General features: G+C 47.4%; 1 protein-coding gene across 1 annotated transcript; it reads right to left on the minus strand.

Annotated features, from left to right (window-relative positions):
* Nucleotides 1-225: 225 nt before the first annotated feature.
* SLC2A6 (solute carrier family 2 member 6) lies at nucleotides 226-11,791 on the minus strand (the record flags this gene model as incomplete). The annotated part of the gene is made up of 11 exons (XM_081339499.1): nucleotides 226-851; nucleotides 1,717-1,862; nucleotides 2,194-2,367; nucleotides 2,949-3,057; nucleotides 3,561-3,713; nucleotides 4,677-4,888; nucleotides 5,431-5,530; nucleotides 6,374-6,580; nucleotides 7,186-7,348; nucleotides 9,083-9,293; nucleotides 11,749-11,791. The coding sequence occupies 11 exons, from the start codon at nucleotides 11,789-11,791 to the stop codon at nucleotides 681-683; spliced, it is 1,689 nt and encodes a 562-aa protein (XP_081195625.1). The 3' UTR covers nucleotides 226-680.
* Between the last annotated feature and the right edge of the window lie 6,662 nt (nucleotides 11,792-18,453).

Below are 18,453 nucleotides of genomic sequence, written 5' to 3' on the forward strand. Positions count from 1 at the left end.
TCGCTTAGCGACTGTGGCAAAAAAAAGGGTGGTAAAATCAGACGCAACTGAGTTCACAATTGCCTCGCTTAGCAATGGAAGCCCTGGTGGTTAAGTCGAGGTCTTCCCATGTGATCCTCTGTTCTTCACCCCGTCTTTCTTGGGGGTTGAAAACATTGAAACACACACACACACACACACACACACACACAAGTTAGAGCTGTATATCTGCCAGTTATGCCAGCGACCCCAACTGGGAACCATATTCCCTTCTCTCGGGACAAGTCTTAGGAATATGATCTTATTTTTTTATTTTTTTAAAACAAAAAACCAAACCAACCTGGTCTTCTCAGGCGCATGCTTCATGTTTAGACAGCACTGTCATTAACTCGTGATTATCAGCTGTTCTCAGCCACAAGCTCACGCGGGTCGCAGCGTTTCCAGGCTGCCGCTGGGGAAGGGTTGGAAAGCCAGGCTGGGGCGGGCCACGACAGGATTCAGATCCAGAAGGTCTGATTTTGCTTTGGATCCCGACGCCGTTACGTGTTCAGTTCATTCGCTCCCGGCTTCGTCTCGAAGCCCTTCGAACGATTCGAAGGAGGGGAAGAGAGAAGGCGAGGACCGGCTTTGACAGCGACGGGCTGATGTCCGTCTTGACGGGGCTGCTTTTAGCATCCAGGCGGGAGGCGGGCTGAGGGGGCTCACCTGTGGCGCCGGAAAGATTCCAGGAAGGATCTACGCCCCGTGCGGAAGTACGACTCAATCCGTTCCAAGGATTTCCCTTTGGTTTCGGGCAGGAGGTATGTGAAGACCAGGTTGATGACGCAGATGGCGCTGAAGAAAAAAAAGGGGACCTCCAGACCGTATTTTTCCTGGAAAATATGACAAGTTAGTTGTTAACGTGATCAGGTAGGAAAAGTAGGAGAGTACTGGGGGGGGGAAACAAACAAACATTAAGCCAAAACGAGACAAGCTCCATTATGGCTTAGGTGGTCTGGGGTGCTCTCTGAGCTGGGTGGCTTTCTTGCAGACGTTTCATGACCCAACTAGGGAACATCATCAGTGCTAGAAGGGAGTGGGGTCTGTTGAGTGGAGGAGGAGGAGGAGGACTGTGGGGTCCTTGGTGCTCTCTGAGCTGGGTGGCTTTCTTGCAGACGTTTCATGACCCAACTAGGGAACATCATCAGTGCTAGAAGGGAGTGAGGTCTGTTGAGTGGAGGAGGAGGAGGAGGAGGACTGTGGGGTCCTTGGTGCTCTCTGAGCTGGGTGGCTTTCTTGCAGACGTTTCATGACCCAACTAGGGAACATCATCAGTGCTAGAAGGGAGTGGGGTCTGTTGAGTGGAGGAGGAGGGAGGAGGACTGTGGGGTCCTTGCTGCTCTCTGAGCTGGGTGGCTTTCTTGCAGACGTTTCATGACCCAACAAGGGAACATCATCAGTGCTAGTAAGTGTGACTTGCTCCCAGTTTACATACAGTAGCTCTGAGCTGAGTAACAAGAAAACAACAAGCTCAGAGAGCACCAAATAGTCTGCCCTTCCAATTCTGAGCTACAAATATTGTCTTTTATCGCCTGTTTTAATTTCCACGATTGGCCTGGGCATTTCACAGTGGTCTCTTTTCCAAGTGAACCGTAAAGCAGACCCACTTATAAAAGATGGGCTCTAGGTGCCCCCTCCCCAGAGGAAAGGAGTGGATGATTGAACCTACAGATAGATACAACTTCACCAGGTTCTTACCGTGACCAACAGAAAGGCTTTGGTCAAGGCGAAGGCAGTCAACCAACTCACAAGTACACAAAGACCTGAAACCACTCCTCGGGCCTTCAGTGGAAGGACCTCGGCCATCAACAACCACGTAATGGGACCCCAACCCATGGCGTAGCCTGGAAGAAGAAGAAGAAGAATCATTGAAACAAACAAACAAAAAAAGTTAGAAGCAAAAGAGAAGAGTAAGGTAGTCCTGGACTTAAAACGATTTGTTTGAAGTTTTCAATCTCACCTCCTATCCGATCCATGTAGGAAAAGCAATAAATTTGGGGACTGATTGTCCCCAAACCTTACCTAGGCCAAGACTTTACCGTATTTCCCCCCCCCCCCAAAAAAAACGTCCCTCTATAGCCTTCTGCAGCTGATTTGTCTTCTGGCCACCTCCCAAAACCCGCCAGAGATTTGATCTGGAGTCCAAAAGTTGGCCCTCAACTCTTCTTGACCTACCTATGATGAAGACCATGGTCGCCACCAAAGGGATCACGGTGAGACCCACCATGGAGGGGTTGCCGAGGCCCTCATGGGTCCCATTCACCGCCACTGCTGACGCATTGTGGAGAAGTTGAGGGATGAAGCGGATGTAGACGCCCAACGTTAGGTTTGAGGCGAGCATCAGGCAAGCTATGGTCGTAGCCAAGAAAGAGAAGGAAACACATCTTGAAGCCAACATGGGAATCCGACTGGCTGCATGGCTACTCCTGAATTATCCACCCTCGCCTCGCCCATACAGGCAGTCCTCAACTTACAACCACTTGCTTAGTGACTCTTTCAAGTTACATTGAAAAAAAAGTGGTTCGCAAACAATCCTCGCTGTTACGGCAGCTGCAGCGTTCCCCACGGTCACGTGATCAAAATTTGGGCGCATCAATGACGGTCGCAGTGTTTTTGTGTGTGTGTGTGTGTGTGTGTGTGAGAGAGAGAGAGAGAGAGAGAGAGAGAGAGACGCAATCCCCATTTGCCAGCTTCCAACAAAGAAAGTCAGTGGGGCAAGCCAGCTTTGCTTAACGACCACGTGATCTGCAGTGATCTGCTTAGTGACTGTGGCAAAAGGGTGGCAAAACTGGGCACTCGGCACTGAAACTGGGCACTCTGTCCCCGCCGTGGTCGTAAGTCAAGGATTACCCGTATATAGGGAGACGTGTGTCTACCCATCTGTGTGCGTGTGTGTCTGTGCATAAAACGAAGGACTAAAAAACCCATACCAGAGACATACAGAAGAATCTTTCGCCCAGCTTTATCCATCGAGAAAGCCGCAACCAGCACCGAGGCTAAGCGAACGCCACCCACAATAACGGCATCGTACTCCGGGGCCTGCAAAGTCAAAACAATCGCTGTGAGCTGCCGATCAAATTGGTTGATTCTGTCAGTCATTCGTGATATGATTTTTTTTATTATTTATGAGTCTTTCCTCTTTCTTTGCCTCGAGTTTCCTCCCATCTGACTGAGGGATGCAAAAAACCCCTCAGACCTGCTCATCTTCACATTGAGATTAGGAAGGGACGGAATTTGAGGAGGCGGCGTTCAAAAACGGGAGGGATTTGTGTGTGTGTGTGTGTGTGTGTGTGTGTGTGTTTTGGGGTCAGTCTGGAATATGGAATGAGAAACGGCAACACCTTGTTTGTTTTAGATAGAAGAAGATCGTGGATGCTCTACAGCAGAGGTCTCCAACCTTGGCAGCTTTAACAACTATGGACGTCAACTCCCAGAATCCCCTAGCCAATCAAGCTGGCTAGGCTAGGGAATTCAGGGAGCTGAAGACCGTACATCTTAAAATTGCCAAGGCTGGAGGCCTCCTGCTTCACACGCTGACTTACCAGAATCACCTCCGTGCTGTCGAATATCAGCTGCAGATAAACCAGGATTGGGGTAACTCCGGAAAGCTGTTGTAGGAACCGCATCAGCAAAGTAATTACGATAGGCTTGAAGATGTGAGGTTTGCGGATTTCTGCCCAGGTAATGCGTTGGCTCTGGAGAAACACAGAAAGACAAATGGAGGAGAATATTCGGAGCGCGGGGTTGGCATCTGGGCTATTTTATTATTCTCATTCTTATTTTTTGCAGACGTTTCATTGCCCAGCTAGGTAACATCATCAGTGCTAGAAGGGAAGGAGGCTTGCAAAGGGGAGGAGGAGGAAGAGGAGGAGGAGGATTGTGGGCTCCTGGGTGCTCTCTGAGCTGGGTGGTTTTCTTGGAGACGTCTCATGACCCAGCTATGTAACATCATCAGTGCTACTAAAGAATCCATTGCAGCGCTACTACACGGTACACCTGACCTAATCAAATACACTAAGATTGAAATATCCAGAAGCATGGACCTCATCAACCTCTGCCTCACCACCTGTGTTCAATTTGACGGACAAAAGCTAAGGCAATTGATGTTCTCCAGATGTTGCACTAATGATGTTACCTGGGTGGGTCATGAAACGTCTGCAAGAAAACCACCAAGCTCAGAGAGCACCCAGGACCCCAGAGTTGTCGTTGTCGTCGTCGTCCTCCTCCTCCTCCCACAAACCCCACTCCCTTCTAGCGCTGATGATGTTACCTAGCTGGGTCGCAAAACGTCTGCAAGAAAACCACCCAGCCCAGAGAGCACCCAGGACCCCACAGCTAATAGGGTCTGAGTAAACGCAGGTTGTACCCATCTCTGCGGCTTTTACACTCTTCTTATCTTTGTGGCAGGGAGAACAAAGGGACTTTACACCCTTTTTATCGGCAAGGACATCACCCACGAGGACCCCACAGAGACAAAATGGCCAGACTGAACCACTTTCCAGTCCACTAAGAAGATCGAAAACCCACAGTCACTTCTAGAAACCTTTTTGAGAGCTGAGAACTAACCAGGGTTTGGTGTTAGGGGGGGAGGCAAATCGAGATCTCCACTTCCAACCGTTTGTGAACCCCTTGCACTCTTCTCTCGAACGTGGACCTACCTGTTCCTGAACGCTGGCTCTGATCTGCTCGTATTCCCACCAATAATCCACGTCTTTGCCTCTCAGCCACTGGAGAGCAGAGAGCGCCTCGTCTTCCTTCCCCTTAGAAATCAGGAAACGGGGCGAGTCGGGCATGAAGATGAGGAGACACGTCATGAGAAGAACAGGGACTTCTCCGGCAACTGCCAGCCAACGCCAGGGCACCAGGAGGCCTGTGGGGAGGAGAAGAAGACAAAACTAAGGGAAACCAGTGGTTTTCCTCTGTTCGTTCCACCGCGGAGAGCAGTCCACGGATTCAGCTTCACAGGGTGGCTACATCTCTTCTGTCGGAGCATGCGCTGAGAAAACCCAGGAGTAAATACAGTAAACAGTGGTTTGTATTAAGCGTGCTTTCTATTACACACTATCTACGGATATACCTCAGAAACAAGAGACAGACGTGGTGAAACAGCCAGTGCCAATACACGGCAATTACAGCAGGCAAAGGGACAAGAGAGAAAGCCTTCCCTTTTATACTCAAGCTCTTAAAGGGATACAGTCATTCCTAACACTGCATCATTCATCTCACGTTATACAAGCTGGTTAGCTGCTCGAACATTACCTTGACATCTTCTCAGCGAGAGGAACGTTTTTTTAAAGTCTGATTTTGATGGATCTCCACCCGCTTCTTATATTTCTACCAAACTAGCCAAGAGTCGCCCAGTCAACTAAGCCCACAACTACAAAGGGCCGGAAATGGTGGCTTAGTACTTGCCTAAAGCGTAAAGGAAGAGGGCGCCCAAAACAGCCATGATTTGAGGACAGGAGCCCAACGCCCCACGGATTCCTGGGTGGGAGATCTCGGAAATGTAGACCTGGAGAAGCCGAAAAGATTCAAAAGGTAAGTGGGAACCAAGGTTGTGAGAACCAAGGCATATACGAGCCGGAACTTGTACTCATTGCCTTTCTGCAGTTGGGTAGGAAAAAGCCAATATTTACAGAAGGATAAAAAAGGGGAAGTCCTGGGAAGGAGGAAGGAAGGAAGGAAGGAAGGAAGGAAGGAAGGAAGGAAGGAAGGAAGGAAGGAAGGAAGGAAGGAAGGGAGGGAGGGAGGGAGGGAGGGAGGGAGGGAGGATGAAGAAGAGAAGGGGAGGGGAAAGAGGAGAGGAGAGAAGAGAAGGATGGGTATGACAAGGAAGGGAGGGAGGGAGGAGGAAGAAGGGAAGGGAGGGAGGGAGGGGAAAGAGCAGAGGAGAAGAGAAGGATGTGGATGAGGAAGGGAGGGAGGGAGGATGAAGGAGAGAAGGGAAGGAAGGGAGGGGAGAGAGGAGAGAAGAGGAGAAGGATGGAGAGAAGGAAGGAAGGAAGGAAGGAAGGAAGGAAGGAAGGAAGGAAGGAAGGAAGGAAGGAAGGAAGGAAGGTAGGTAGGTTACAAGCAAGTCACTTGCAAGCATGAACTAGTACTGTCCCCAAACTGACACACTTCTGCAGCTGCACCCGAATGCCCCAAGAAACTCTTTGACCCAACTTAAGCACCCCTAAAAGGAACCTTAGGGAGAGCTCATCCTGAGAACATCCACCTGCCTGTAGTCCATCAGAGGAACTCAAGATTAGCCCTCTGGAATAACCCCTAAGCAGTTCCTCGAAAGTGAGGAACCTCAACAGCTGGACTCATCTCAAGATCTCCAACAGAAGGACCCAGGGGAGATCACACTCACCGGGATGGCCGCTGAGGTCACTCCTCCTGCAAAGCCTGTGAGAAGCCTTCCGACCAAGAGCATCCAGACTTTCTGGGCACTGGCCATGAACAAGTACCCAACGGCAGAAGGGATGGCGGAGAACATGATGCTCAGCTTGCGGCCCAGGCGGTCGTTGAAGTACATGGTGCACAACCCGCCCGCGGCTACTCCTAAGGTGAAGATGGACTGGAAGGCAGAAAGAGAGGAGGGAGGACAACAAAGAAGACCACACAGTCGTAACCAGGGTGGCCCAGTGCTTAGAATGCAGCACTGCAGGCAAACTCTGCTCACTGCCAGCAGTTCGATCCTGACCGGCTCAAGGTTGACTCAGCCTTCCATCCTTTCGAGGAGAGTAAAATGAGGACCAGGATTGTTGGGGGCAACAGGCTGGCTCTGTAAACCGCTTAGAGAGGGCTGTGAAGCATCGTAAAGCGGTATATAAGTCTAAGTGCTGTGGCTATAACAAGAGTTACAGGTAACCCTCAACTTACAATCACACAGTTCAAATTTACGACAGACCTCGCCGGAGCTACTTACAACCCATTTTTGGACAGCCACACAAGCACCCCACAGTCGTGTGATCAAATTGGGGGCGCTTGGTAACCAATTCACCATTTGCAGAGTCCCACCTCCACAATTTGCAATGTCTTTTTTTGGGGGGGGGGGAAATGGATTTCCTTAACTACCGCCCTGTGTGCTTAACAACGGCTTAAGGGCTATTGTTAAAAAAAAAAAGAAAGAGGCGTCACTACGAATCCAGTCACTTGATTCCTCAATTTACCCCCGCTTACCCCAAACCAGGAAGCGGTAACCCTGGTTAGTTGCAGGTTAGGAACTGGAGATTTCACCAAAGCTGGTATGACGGGCGAGGTGTAGACTAAAGCAAAGCCAAAACTGAAATTCCCCAACACAGCAGCGAAACAGGTGAGGAGGAGACGCTGGTTCCTAAGTGTCCTGGGGAAAAGAGAGGAGGAGGAGGAGGAGGAACTGAAGTAAGAGATCCATCCCAAAGGCCGAAGGAAAGCTGTGAATCAGAGAGAGACAGGTGCCTTTCAAGCTAGAATATAGAATAACAGAGTTGGAAGGGACCTTGGAGGTCTTCTAGTCCAAGCTTGTAAGCCGCCCTGAGTCTTCGGAGAAGGGCGGGATATAAATGGAATTAAAATAAAATAAAATAAAATAAATAAATAAAACCCCCGCTTAAGCAGGAGACCCTGTACCATTTCAGACAAATGGCTGTCCAGTCTCTTCTTGAAAACTTCCAGTGTTGGAGCATTCACCGCCTCTGGAGGCAGGTTGTTCCACTGGTTAATTGTTCTAACTGTCAGGAAGTTTCTCCTTAGTTCTAGGTTGTTTCTCTCCTTGGTTAGTTTCCATCCGTTGCTTCTTCTCCTGCCTTCAGGTGCTTTGGAGAATAGCTTGACTCCCTCTTCTTTGGGGCAGCCCCTGAGATATTGGAAGGTTGCTACCATGTCACCCCTAATCCTTCCCCCCCCATTAAACTGGACATACCCATTTCCTGCAACCGTTCCTGATGTGTTTTAGCCTCCAGTCCCCTGATCATCTTGGTTGCTCTTCTCTGTACTCTTTCCAGAGCCTCAACATGATTTTATCTCTCTCCTTGATAAGATTCCATCTGTTACTTCTTCTCCTGCCCTCAGGTGCCTTGGAAGAACAAGGTGACCCCCTCTTCTCTGGGACAGCCCCTCAAATGTTGCAGGGCACGAGCAGACTTCTTTTTCTTCTGCAAAAGCCAGCTCAAGGCAGGCAACAGGCAAGCCGAGTGAAAGGATGTAAAAAAAAAAAGTGCCAGTAATTTTATGGACTGGGTAGAAAAAAAGAGAAGTTGAGAAAGACAGCACTATAATCTGAGACGGAACGGAGAAAATATGGATGGATTTGAGATCCACTTTTCCTGCCAAGGGGTTGGCCGATGCCTTGGTTGTTTTCAGCTTCCTACTCTGCCTCCAGTCCATAATTCATTCCTGGTCTCCTGTACGTTTAATGGAAACAAATCCCGCTGATTTCCATAACAGGTTGGAGAAAAGAATAAACCGGTTTGCGGTCGTTCCGTTTTCAACCGCAGCCAGATCCAGAAGAGCAGATGTGTGGCTCCTGGACAATGAGGAGTAGCACCTTGAGCCAAAGTGAAGATAGCATGTCAAAACAACTGTCTCCGCTGGCAGAATCCAGGCGTGTTCAGGAATTCAAGACTCTAGAAAGGGTACAGAGAAGGGCAACAAAGATGATTGGGGGACTGGAGGCTAAAACATATCGGGAACGGTTGCTGGAATTGGGGATGTCTAGTTTAACGAAGAGAAGGACCAGGGGGGACATGATAGCAGTCTTCCAGTATCTCAGGGGCTGCCCCAAAGAAGAGGGAGTCAAGCTATTCTCCAAAGCACTTGAAAGCAGGACAAGAAGCAACGGATGGAAACTAGTCAAGGAGAGAAGCAACCTAGAACTAAGGAGAAACTTCCTGACAGTGAGAACAATCAATCAGTGGAACAACCTGCCTCCAGAAGTGGTGAATGCTCCAACACTGGAAGTTTCTAAGAAGAGACTGGACAGCCATTTGTCTGAAATAGTATAGGGTTTCCTGCCTGAGCAGGGGGTTGGACTAGATGACCTCCAAGGTCCCTTCCAACTTACTTATTATTATTATAATAAAAAATTGGAGATGGTGACCTGTAATATTCCTTTTCCACATGCCGAGGGTCCTTCTCTCTCAGCGACGCGTAGTCTTCCAAGGGCTCCTTGTCCAGCAGCGGCTCTGTCTCGTTGGCCTCCAGGTTGGCGGAAGGTGTGGGTTGCCCCCTGTGAGAAGAGAAACCCAGGGAGAAGATGGGCACGGGGGGGGGGGTTTCTCCTCCGGCAGGCAGCTGAGGGAGCTTCGGAGCTGAAAAGGGAGAGGAAAGAGAAAGGAAATGCACCAGCTGTGGGCAGGAAAATCACGGGGTGGGGGGTGGGGGTGGGGGGGAAAGAGGAAGCCACAGAGAGTGAAGAAACTGGCTGTGGGGCAAGATAACATAGGGTGAAAAGGAGAGAGAGGGGGAGGAGAGAGGAAGAGGAAGAGAAAGAGAAAGAGAAAGGAAGGGGGAGAGAGAGAGGCAAAGAAAGAGAGAGAAAAGAGAGAAAGAGGCAAAGAAAGAGAAGAGAGAGAGATGATAGAAACAGATGGAGATATTGATAGATGAGATAGGGAGGGAGAGATACATAGGCTAGAAAATTGTGTGTGTGTGTGTGCGCACACACACACACACACACACACACACACACAGACACTGTAGATATAGATAGATAAAGAGAGAGAGACTGTAGATATAGATAAATAGAGATAGATAGACAGAGACACTGTAGATATAGATAGATAAATAGAGAGATAGAGAGATAAAGATAGAGAGACACTGTAATAGATAGAGAGACTAGATAGAGATAAATAGATAGAGAGATAAATATAGATAGAGATATATATATAGAGACTGTATAGATAGATAGATAAATAGAAAGAGACTGTAGATATAGATAGATAAATAGAGAGATAAATAGATAAATAGAGAGACACTGTAATAGATAGAGACTAGATAGAGATAGAGATAGATAAATATAGATAGAGACTGTATAGATGGAGAGAGAGAGAGAGATAAATAGAGAGACTGTAGACAGAGATAGAGACAGAGACAGAGATAGATAGATAGATAGATAGATAGATAGATAGATAGATAGAGAGAGAGAGAGAGAGAGAGAGAGAGAGGGACTCTCTTTGGATCTACCCCATTGCCCCTCTGAAGTCCATCCCATCCTCTATTCCCAAGTAATCCGAGGACTCCCTCTGGTTCCCCAGCGTCTTGCTTCTGATCATGGCCGGCTAAAATCACTGGGAGAAGCTTCCCGGCCTTGTCCTGTGGTTATTCTTCCACACAGACAGTCCAGTGCTTGAATATGTTGTGGGGTCCCCTTTCCCCAAAGCAAAGGACCTTCTAACAGGGCTTATTAAGGGGCTGGAGGGGACGACACAGGCGGTTGCAGGAATTGGGTGTCTCTAGTCTAGTGAAAAGGAGGAGTAGGGGCTGCCTCAAAGAAGAGGGGTGGGTGGGTGTCACAGCTCTTCTCCAAAGCACCTGAAGGCAGGGCAAGACGAGATGGAAACCAATCCAGGAGAGAAGCAACCTGGAATTAAGGAGGAATTTCCTAACAGGGAGAACAATTAACCAGCGGAACGACTTGCCTCCAGAAGTTGTGGGTGCTCCATCCCTGGAGGCTTTGAAGAAGAGAGTGGGCAGCCATTAGTCTCCGCCTCTCTCTTCCCCCCCCCCCGCCCTTTACACATACATAGAAAGTTCTGCTGCAGAGTGAAGTCTTCACTCAGGTCCTCACTTACAGGTTAACTAGATAGGCATATAGATATAAGCTACATTACTGTTCATTGTGAAGTCTTCACTCAGGTCCATCTCTCTCTCTCTCTCTCTCTCTCTCTCTCTCTCTCTCTCTCTCTCTCTCTCTCTCTCTTTTTCTTCCCCCCCCCCCCCGCCCTCCTTCGATGACCAACATTTTACCAAGCCATCCGCTGTGGTTTATGTTTCACAAACCTCTGGTATTTATTCTAGAAATTGGGGAAACTCCAGTAGAAACTCATCTGCGCTGTCATTTTCCAAACAAGCCTAGCTGGCTATAAATAAAACCTCTTGATGAGAAATTGAGGCTGTTTGGAATCTTTTCTGATCTTCCTAGATTTTCTTAGTCGCCTGACACAAATAAATTCAGCTACCTCTGGAGAGAGAGATATCAAATACCGACAAATACCTTCTCCCAAAATATTTCTAGTACGACAAAACTGAACGAGGGCAGATTTTTAGAAGTGTGGTGATTTTTTTTTAAAAAAAAAATGAAATAAAAAAAAGTTGCACGTTCTTTTAAAAATATTTTCGTGGAGCCTTAGAAGCTCCTCTCTCAGTTATGGGTTTGGAATCTCTCCTTGTGCCCCCAAAGTTTGGGTAATGAAACCTTTGCAAGAAAATCACCAAGCTCAAAGAGCACCAAGGACGAGGGGTCAACTCTGGGCGGCAAATATTCTCCTTTATTTGTAATAATGAAAATCCCAGGTAACAGGAGCAGTTTAGAATTTTTCCCCCTTTACCTTTTCTCGGCGGGGAGAGCCATCTCTTTGCCACGTTACAAACTTTTTAAAGGTGTGGGGATTCTACAGTAGGTGTGGCCTGTCTCATTGTGGTATACACTGCTGAGATTGCAAAAAAATTTTTTTTTCCTCCTATTTTCCCTGCAAACACAACCCTGTGAGGTGGGTTGGGCTGAGGCCTAAGACACCCATGCCTTAAGGCAGGACTAGAACTCACCAGCTCCTGGCAATTGGCGCAAAGCCACCCAGCCAGCTTTCATGGCTAAGATGGGACTCGAATTCACGGTCCCTTTGCTCGTGGTCCTGTACCTTAATTACCAAACCAGATTGGCTTTCATTGCAATGTTTCCCCACAATAACAACAATCCTTTGTGCTGAGAGAGTCAGGGACTGGGGCCAAGCCACCCACCCAGCTGGCTTTCATGCCTAAGGCAGGACTAGCTTGATGCCTTAACCTAGAGAGCGAATTGCGGTAGCTACTACACTTGCAGTACACAAGGAGGAGAAAAGGTTTCGTTACTTGTGCAAACACGAAAACATTTACCTAGATGCAGGAGAGAGGTCCACGGGAAAAATTGCCAGAAAGAAGTTGAGGCAAGCTTGAACTCTCAAAGAAGTGTGTGTGTTTTTTAAGAAAAACAACAACAACAACAACCAGCTTGGAAGAGAAAGATTGCTATTTGGTAAGAAAAACTCTGGAGTTAACTTTCCTCCTTCATTGTCCTTAAAGCCTCTGGAGAGCGGCTACAAGGAAGGTACAGGTAGTCCCACCCCTTGAGGATTGATGCGGGGAGCTGGGGCCAATGGATTTATTTTATTTGGTGCTAATGCTGTGGGTTGTTGTTTCCCCCCCCCCTCTTTGCTCCAGGGAGGATTCCGGGACAGGCTGCCCAATAGGATCCCATTCTTAGAGGTTAAAAACCTAGCAAAAAATTAGGCAGCTTCAAAGGATTTTTTTAAAGGCTCCATGGGGGGGAGAGAGAGAGAGAGAGAGAGAGAGAGAGAGAGAGAGAGAGAGAGAGAGAGAGAGAGAGAGAGAGAGAGAGAGAGAGAGAGAGAGACGTGGACCTGAGTGAAGAATTCACAATGAACAGTAATGTAGCTTATATCTATGCCTATCTATTTAATGTATACTTGAGGACCTGAGTGAAGACTTCACAATGGAGAGAAATATATAGCTTTAATAGGGGGGGGGGGAGAGAGAGAGAGAGAGAGAGAGAGAGAGAGAGAGAGAGAGAGAGATGTGGACCTGAGTGAAGACTTCATAATACACAGTAGCTCATCTTGGAGAGGCTAATTTATATTGATATCTAATCCATGCATGAGGAACTGAGAGAAAATTAAATGGTAAATAAATGATGTAAGGGCAGGGTGAAAGAGGGCCTGAGTAAAGACATAACTCTGGTTTTGTGTTTGTGTGTGTGTGTGCGCGTGTGTGTGTGTTTTGTTTGTTTTTTGTCTCTGTATTCCTTTGTATTTTTGTTTTTGTCTTCCTCTTACGTCATTTTGTGTGTGTGTTGCTTTTCTTTGTGTTTGTTGTGTCTTTTTATTTCTTTTTCAGTTTATGTCTTTGTGTGTGTTACTATGTATGTGATTTTGTGTGGTTTTTTGTGTATTTGTGTTTCCTTGTTTTTTTGTGTGTTCCTCTCTCTCTGTGTGTATATACACGTGTGTGTGTGTGTGTGTGTGTGTGAATGGACTTGAGTGAAAACTTCATAATGTACACTAGTGTAGCCTATAGCTATGCCTATTTAATTTGTGAGGACCTTAGTGAAGACTTCATGGTGGATAGTAATTTATATTTTAAGGGGAGGAAGAGAGAGAGAGAGAGAGAGAGAGAGAGAGAGAGAGAGAGAGAGAGAGAGAGAGAGAGGGTGGTGGACCTGAGTGAAGACTTCACAATGCACAGTACTGTGGTTTATATCTATGCCTATCTACTTAAGCTGTACACGAGGACCTGAGTGAAGACTATGAAGTGCAGAGTAACATACCTGCCTGCCTATCTCATCTACACTAGAGGACCTGACTGAAGACTTCACCCAGCCCATATGAGGAGGTTGCTAGTTAATGAAGCTGAGGAAGTCTGGATGGAGGGCTTTAGGAATGGGGACCCAGCAGGATTTCTTTCTAGGGTGTACTGAATTTGGGGAGGGAATGTGGACCTAGTAAGCAACGTGGATGAAAAAATACACTTCACGCCTGCTCAGAAGTAGCCACGGACGAGTTTGTCGGACTTAAGCCGAGGTCAAAATGTTACGGTCCCTCAAAGCACCTAGCCTGCCATCAATTAAAATATGAATTTTAAAAGAAGGGAGAAGCAGGAAGTCGGCTGGAGCAAAGTTGAGCAGCTGAGTAAATTTTCCAGTTCTTCGCCTTGGAGCTTAATTTAAGGACACACTCACCCTTGGCCTCTAAACGTTTGACGTTTTTGGAGATTTGGCAGTTTTGCTGTTATCGGGGACAGAGATTATAGAGCGCCGAAGTTCCCCCAACAAAATAATCTTTATGCATAAAGCGTGGGTGGCTTTTAAAATAAAAATAAATAAAATACCAGTTAAGGAGAATATTTGTATCTCAGAGCTGAAATCAAGGGCCTCTCTGAGCTCGGTGGCTTTCTTGTAGACATTTCATTACCAAACCAGGTATGGCTCCCGACTTTCGCTCGTTTCGCCGCGACCTGAAGACTTGGCTATTTGAACTTGCCGGCCTGGACTGAGGGACTGGGATTTTAGATTTTAAATTTTAAAAAATTTTAAATTTTAGAATGTGTTTTTGTTTAGGGCTATTCGATTTAATTCTATTTTAATTTTTATACATTATGTGTTATTTATAGTTTTAATTGCCCTGTACACCGCCCCGAGTCCCTTCGGAGAGGGGCGGTATATAAATCTAAATAAATAAATAAATAAATAAGAAAACATCACCAGTGCTAGTATAATAAAATGTCTGCAAGAAAAGAAAAAGAAAAACAAGCTCGGAGAGCACCAAGGATGCCTCATAAAATAAAATAAAAATATAATTGCAATTGACTTCTGCCCTAGGAAAATGTTGATTAAGCTTCAGAGATTCATTCTTCGGCTGCAAGAAACTGCTAGTGGAATCTGCTTGGCTAATCTTTCCTCTCCTTGGTTTTAATAGGAGTCGGACGATCAGCAGAACTTTGTAAACAGAGGAAATGTTGGATTGCTTGGCGGACAGTAAGTAGCCATTGTCACTTAGCAATTTCTTGGTTAATGGCTAGAGGGGTTTTTCTCCACTTGTGGAATTCCCTGCTATACAAGAGGCTGTGCAGTTGAAAGGCATAAACATCACCAAATTACTTTTGGTTTTCCAACAGCTGAGAACAGCTGGATATGTCCGTGCCCAAACTTTGACTTTTCGTATAAAGTATGGAATCGCATCCTGCATCCAGAAAGCTAGCTTATCAGGAAACAATTCTAGACTAGCCCGTTCCTTGAAGGCTTAGTTATCTCCTTGCAAGCAGCTTTCTGAAAGAGTTTGGCAGGGGGTGATCAGCAGTGAGAGACTGCGTCTCGATACAGAACGCCACCATATAAATTTAATCAATTCAATTCAATTCAATTTCAAGGATCTCGTCCTGCTTTTGTGTTCAAACTTATGATAGTTGCATTGTTGTTCTTTCCCTTCCTCTGTGCTAAAAGATGGAGAGATGCAGGAGAGACGAAGGGATGATGAAAGTTATATGGACAACAGGAACTTGCCAGAACTTTGTTGTGGAGCTAGGAAGCACACTGAGGACCAGAGAGATGAGAAGTCTGGGCAGTCTGGATGTTCGGAAAATCCAGCCTGGCAGCCTCAGGAATCTGATTGTCTCCCTTCCATCTCCCTGGCAGTTTTCCTGGCCCTTGTCTTTGTCTCCGTTTCAATGGTCCTAATTTGTCACCAGACTGTCCACCTTCCTTTGAGGGATCTCAAGGCCTTGGGTCCCCACAGTGTTTGTCTGCCCAAGGAGGTTGTCCAATCTCTTCAACTTTTTTTCCCAAACCAACTGGAGTCAACCTGGAGGACAGTCCTGCGATATGTTTGCAACCCGTTGGGGAAGTCTAACCTGGAGGAGCCTTGGATCCTGGTTGGAACTGGCCCTGGAGACGCCAGCCAGACCCTCCTCTGCTTCAGCAAAATGATGCTGTCCTTACTGACTCAGGCAGAATCCATAGGTGTCGGGTTTCTGGATTCAACCAGCCCTTGGTTTCCTTTGATGGGTTCTTCTGAAAACAGGACCTGGGCGATCACTAGCGTCAAGGTTCTTCGGGCAGAGAAGAGTCTCCTGAGTGGATTGGTGGTGTCCACGCAAAGTCTGCTGAATGGAAAAGGGGAAGCCACCGAGAAGACAATTGCCCTCCTGGGGAATGGTGTGGAGCAGATCTGGGAGAGGTTCCTGCTGCAGAGATCGATTCCTCCGTTGATCTCTGGAATTCTGAGCTTGAATCCCGACAGGAGAACAAATAAGATGATGGTTGACCAGGAGAACTTTCTTGTCCTCTTCATCACCTTTGAGCAATATTTGGAAAGCGGGTTGGTGTGCTAGAGGAGGCTTATGCTACGTCTGCTGTCCTTTCCTTTCCCATGAAATAAAGGTGGAAGAGCGGACCTTAAAACAGGTTTCTTGGTTGTGAGGATCTGCCGAAGAGAATTACCCTAGAGCAGTGTGTCTTCCACTTTGGCCCCCTTAAAATGTACGGACTTCAACTCGGAGAGAGAGACAGAGAGAAAGAAAGAGAGAATGAGAGAGAGAGAGAGAGAGAAATATTTGGAACTCCGTTTCTTCTCTGCTTGAAATGCAAATGGGGCTAACCCAGAATTTGTAAACCGACAGAACAGGTTGCCCTTCTCGCTGGCTCGGCTGAGTGGACGTCAGGTTGATCAGAAGGCAGGCAGCTTCTACAGACCAATATTTTTCCAAGGTGTGTGTGTGGGGGAACCTCTGTTCATCCCTGTAGGGGACACTGCCAACAGCTCCAAGCTGCGAGCAAGGTCTCCCATCTCCATAGCAGCCTCCGACAAGCCAGACTGTCTTTCCGTGCTGTTGTCTCCTTGGCTTCTGGTGGTAAACAACAGCTGCCTCCCGGTCTTGCAGGACTGAAAACCCAGCTTTGGGCAAGCCCTGGGGGAACGCTGGTAGACAAGGACCTTGGCGTGAAGGAGGTGGTGTGTGTGTGTGGGGGGGGGGGGGAAAGGATCTTTTCCCTCTCCTCCAAGAAAGGAGGCCTTGCCTCTCTTTGTGCATCCTGGAGAACTTCTCCCCGGGATCCCCCAAAATCTAGCACGACGGAGATGCAAGAATGAAGAGGATGCAACTGGCAAGGTGAGCTGAATATTTTTTTTTGGGGGGGGGGAAGGTTTGTGTAGGGTGAGCCTCCGGGAGGGAGGTGTCCCCCCTAGGGTTAAGATCTGCGGTGAGAGCGAGGCAGGCAGGCGTTCTGGAGATCAATTGCAATCACACCGTTTTTTTAAATCTTCAGCAAGAAATCCTTTTAGGAAGGCTGTTTACAGCAGAAATCTCGCTGACCAAATTGAGGAAAAAGGCTTCCAAGGGGATCTGGGCAAACCTTTCACGTCAGACAGGGGCAGTTTTGAGGGCCGGCGGGCGGGAAGGAGGAGGATGAAAGGAGCAAGAGAGTGTCGCAGAAGGAAGCCAGAAACATTTCCCATCGCAATAAATTGTGATTGAAATCGAGTTCAAGGGGGTGGCTTGCGAGAGAAGGCAGAGAGCATAACTCAGTGTGAATGCCTTTGTTGTGCACAAGAAAGGTTCCGGGTTCAAGGCTTAAAAAGATCTGGAAATCTGCTGGCCGTCTCTAAATATGCTGACTTTGATATATGATTAGACAAGACTGGCTTGTTTTGAAGGCTGCTTCCAATGTTCTCTGATGTTTAATGGTGCAGAATTTAAAAGCTGCTTGGTGACTCCCAGGGACATCCCAGAAAAACCAATCTTTGAAATTCAACAAGCCTTGTCTTGGGTGGATAATTATTTGTAGACAGGTTGTCATTTTTCGGACACCCACCTTGTGTAAAGGGTGCTCATGATGGCCTTGGGGTGTTTTAAAGTGGAGGAAGGAGGCTGTGCGTTTGGGCACAACGGACTGCAACTGAGTGAACAAGAAACCTGAGTACTTACAGACCCCCCCCCACCTACGACCACAGTTAAGGACTGAAACTTCTGTTGTAAAGCAATGTGGTGGTTAAACTGAGGTGCACCGGGTTTTGCAACCTTTTGGCCACGGTTTGTGAAGTAACTCACTGCAGTCACTAAGCCAGTTGGGCGGTTCTTAAGTGAATCGCGTGCAAACGTCCTGTAAGAAACTGTTTGTAAGTCACTTTTTTTCAGGCCCGTTTTAACTTCAAGTCAAGGACCATTTGCCTAAGTTCCTGAGCAAACTGGAGAAACCAAGGGTGCCTGTGTCATGAGGGCTAGAAACTTTTTTTAAAAAAAAATGCACCTTCCGCCTCCTCTCTTATCTCTGCGGTCACATCTCTGACTCTCCGTCCCAGGGGACAGCAGCTTGCTGTATTCTGTAACGCATTACGTCCTTAGATAGCGCTATATAAATAGCAACTGGGTAATTCGAGCGTCCCGTGAGATTTCACGCATGCCCAGCCTTCTTATTCTAACTTTTCTGTTTGTTTGTTTTTCGCTCCAGCGGTGGATTTTGAGCGCTTTAAGAAAAGGGGGCTTCAGTCTGTCCAGCAATCCCACCACATACCCCAGGATGCCGTGAAATTGATCCGCCACGCTCCTGCTGGCTCTTTCCAGCCTCCGAGGTAATTTTAAGAAACATCAGGGCTGTCAAAGAGAGACCGGCCAAACTGGAGGAGTCAAGCAGGGAATTAGTCTGGAATCCTTACATGGGCACAAGGCGGCAAAGTCTGATCCCTCTCAGATGCCGTTGAGCCTTAT

The sequence above is a fragment of the Vipera berus genome (genome assembly GCF_964194415.1).
Source record: "Vipera berus genome assembly, chromosome: 15".
Lineage (NCBI taxonomy): Eukaryota > Metazoa > Chordata > Lepidosauria > Squamata > Viperidae > Vipera > Vipera berus.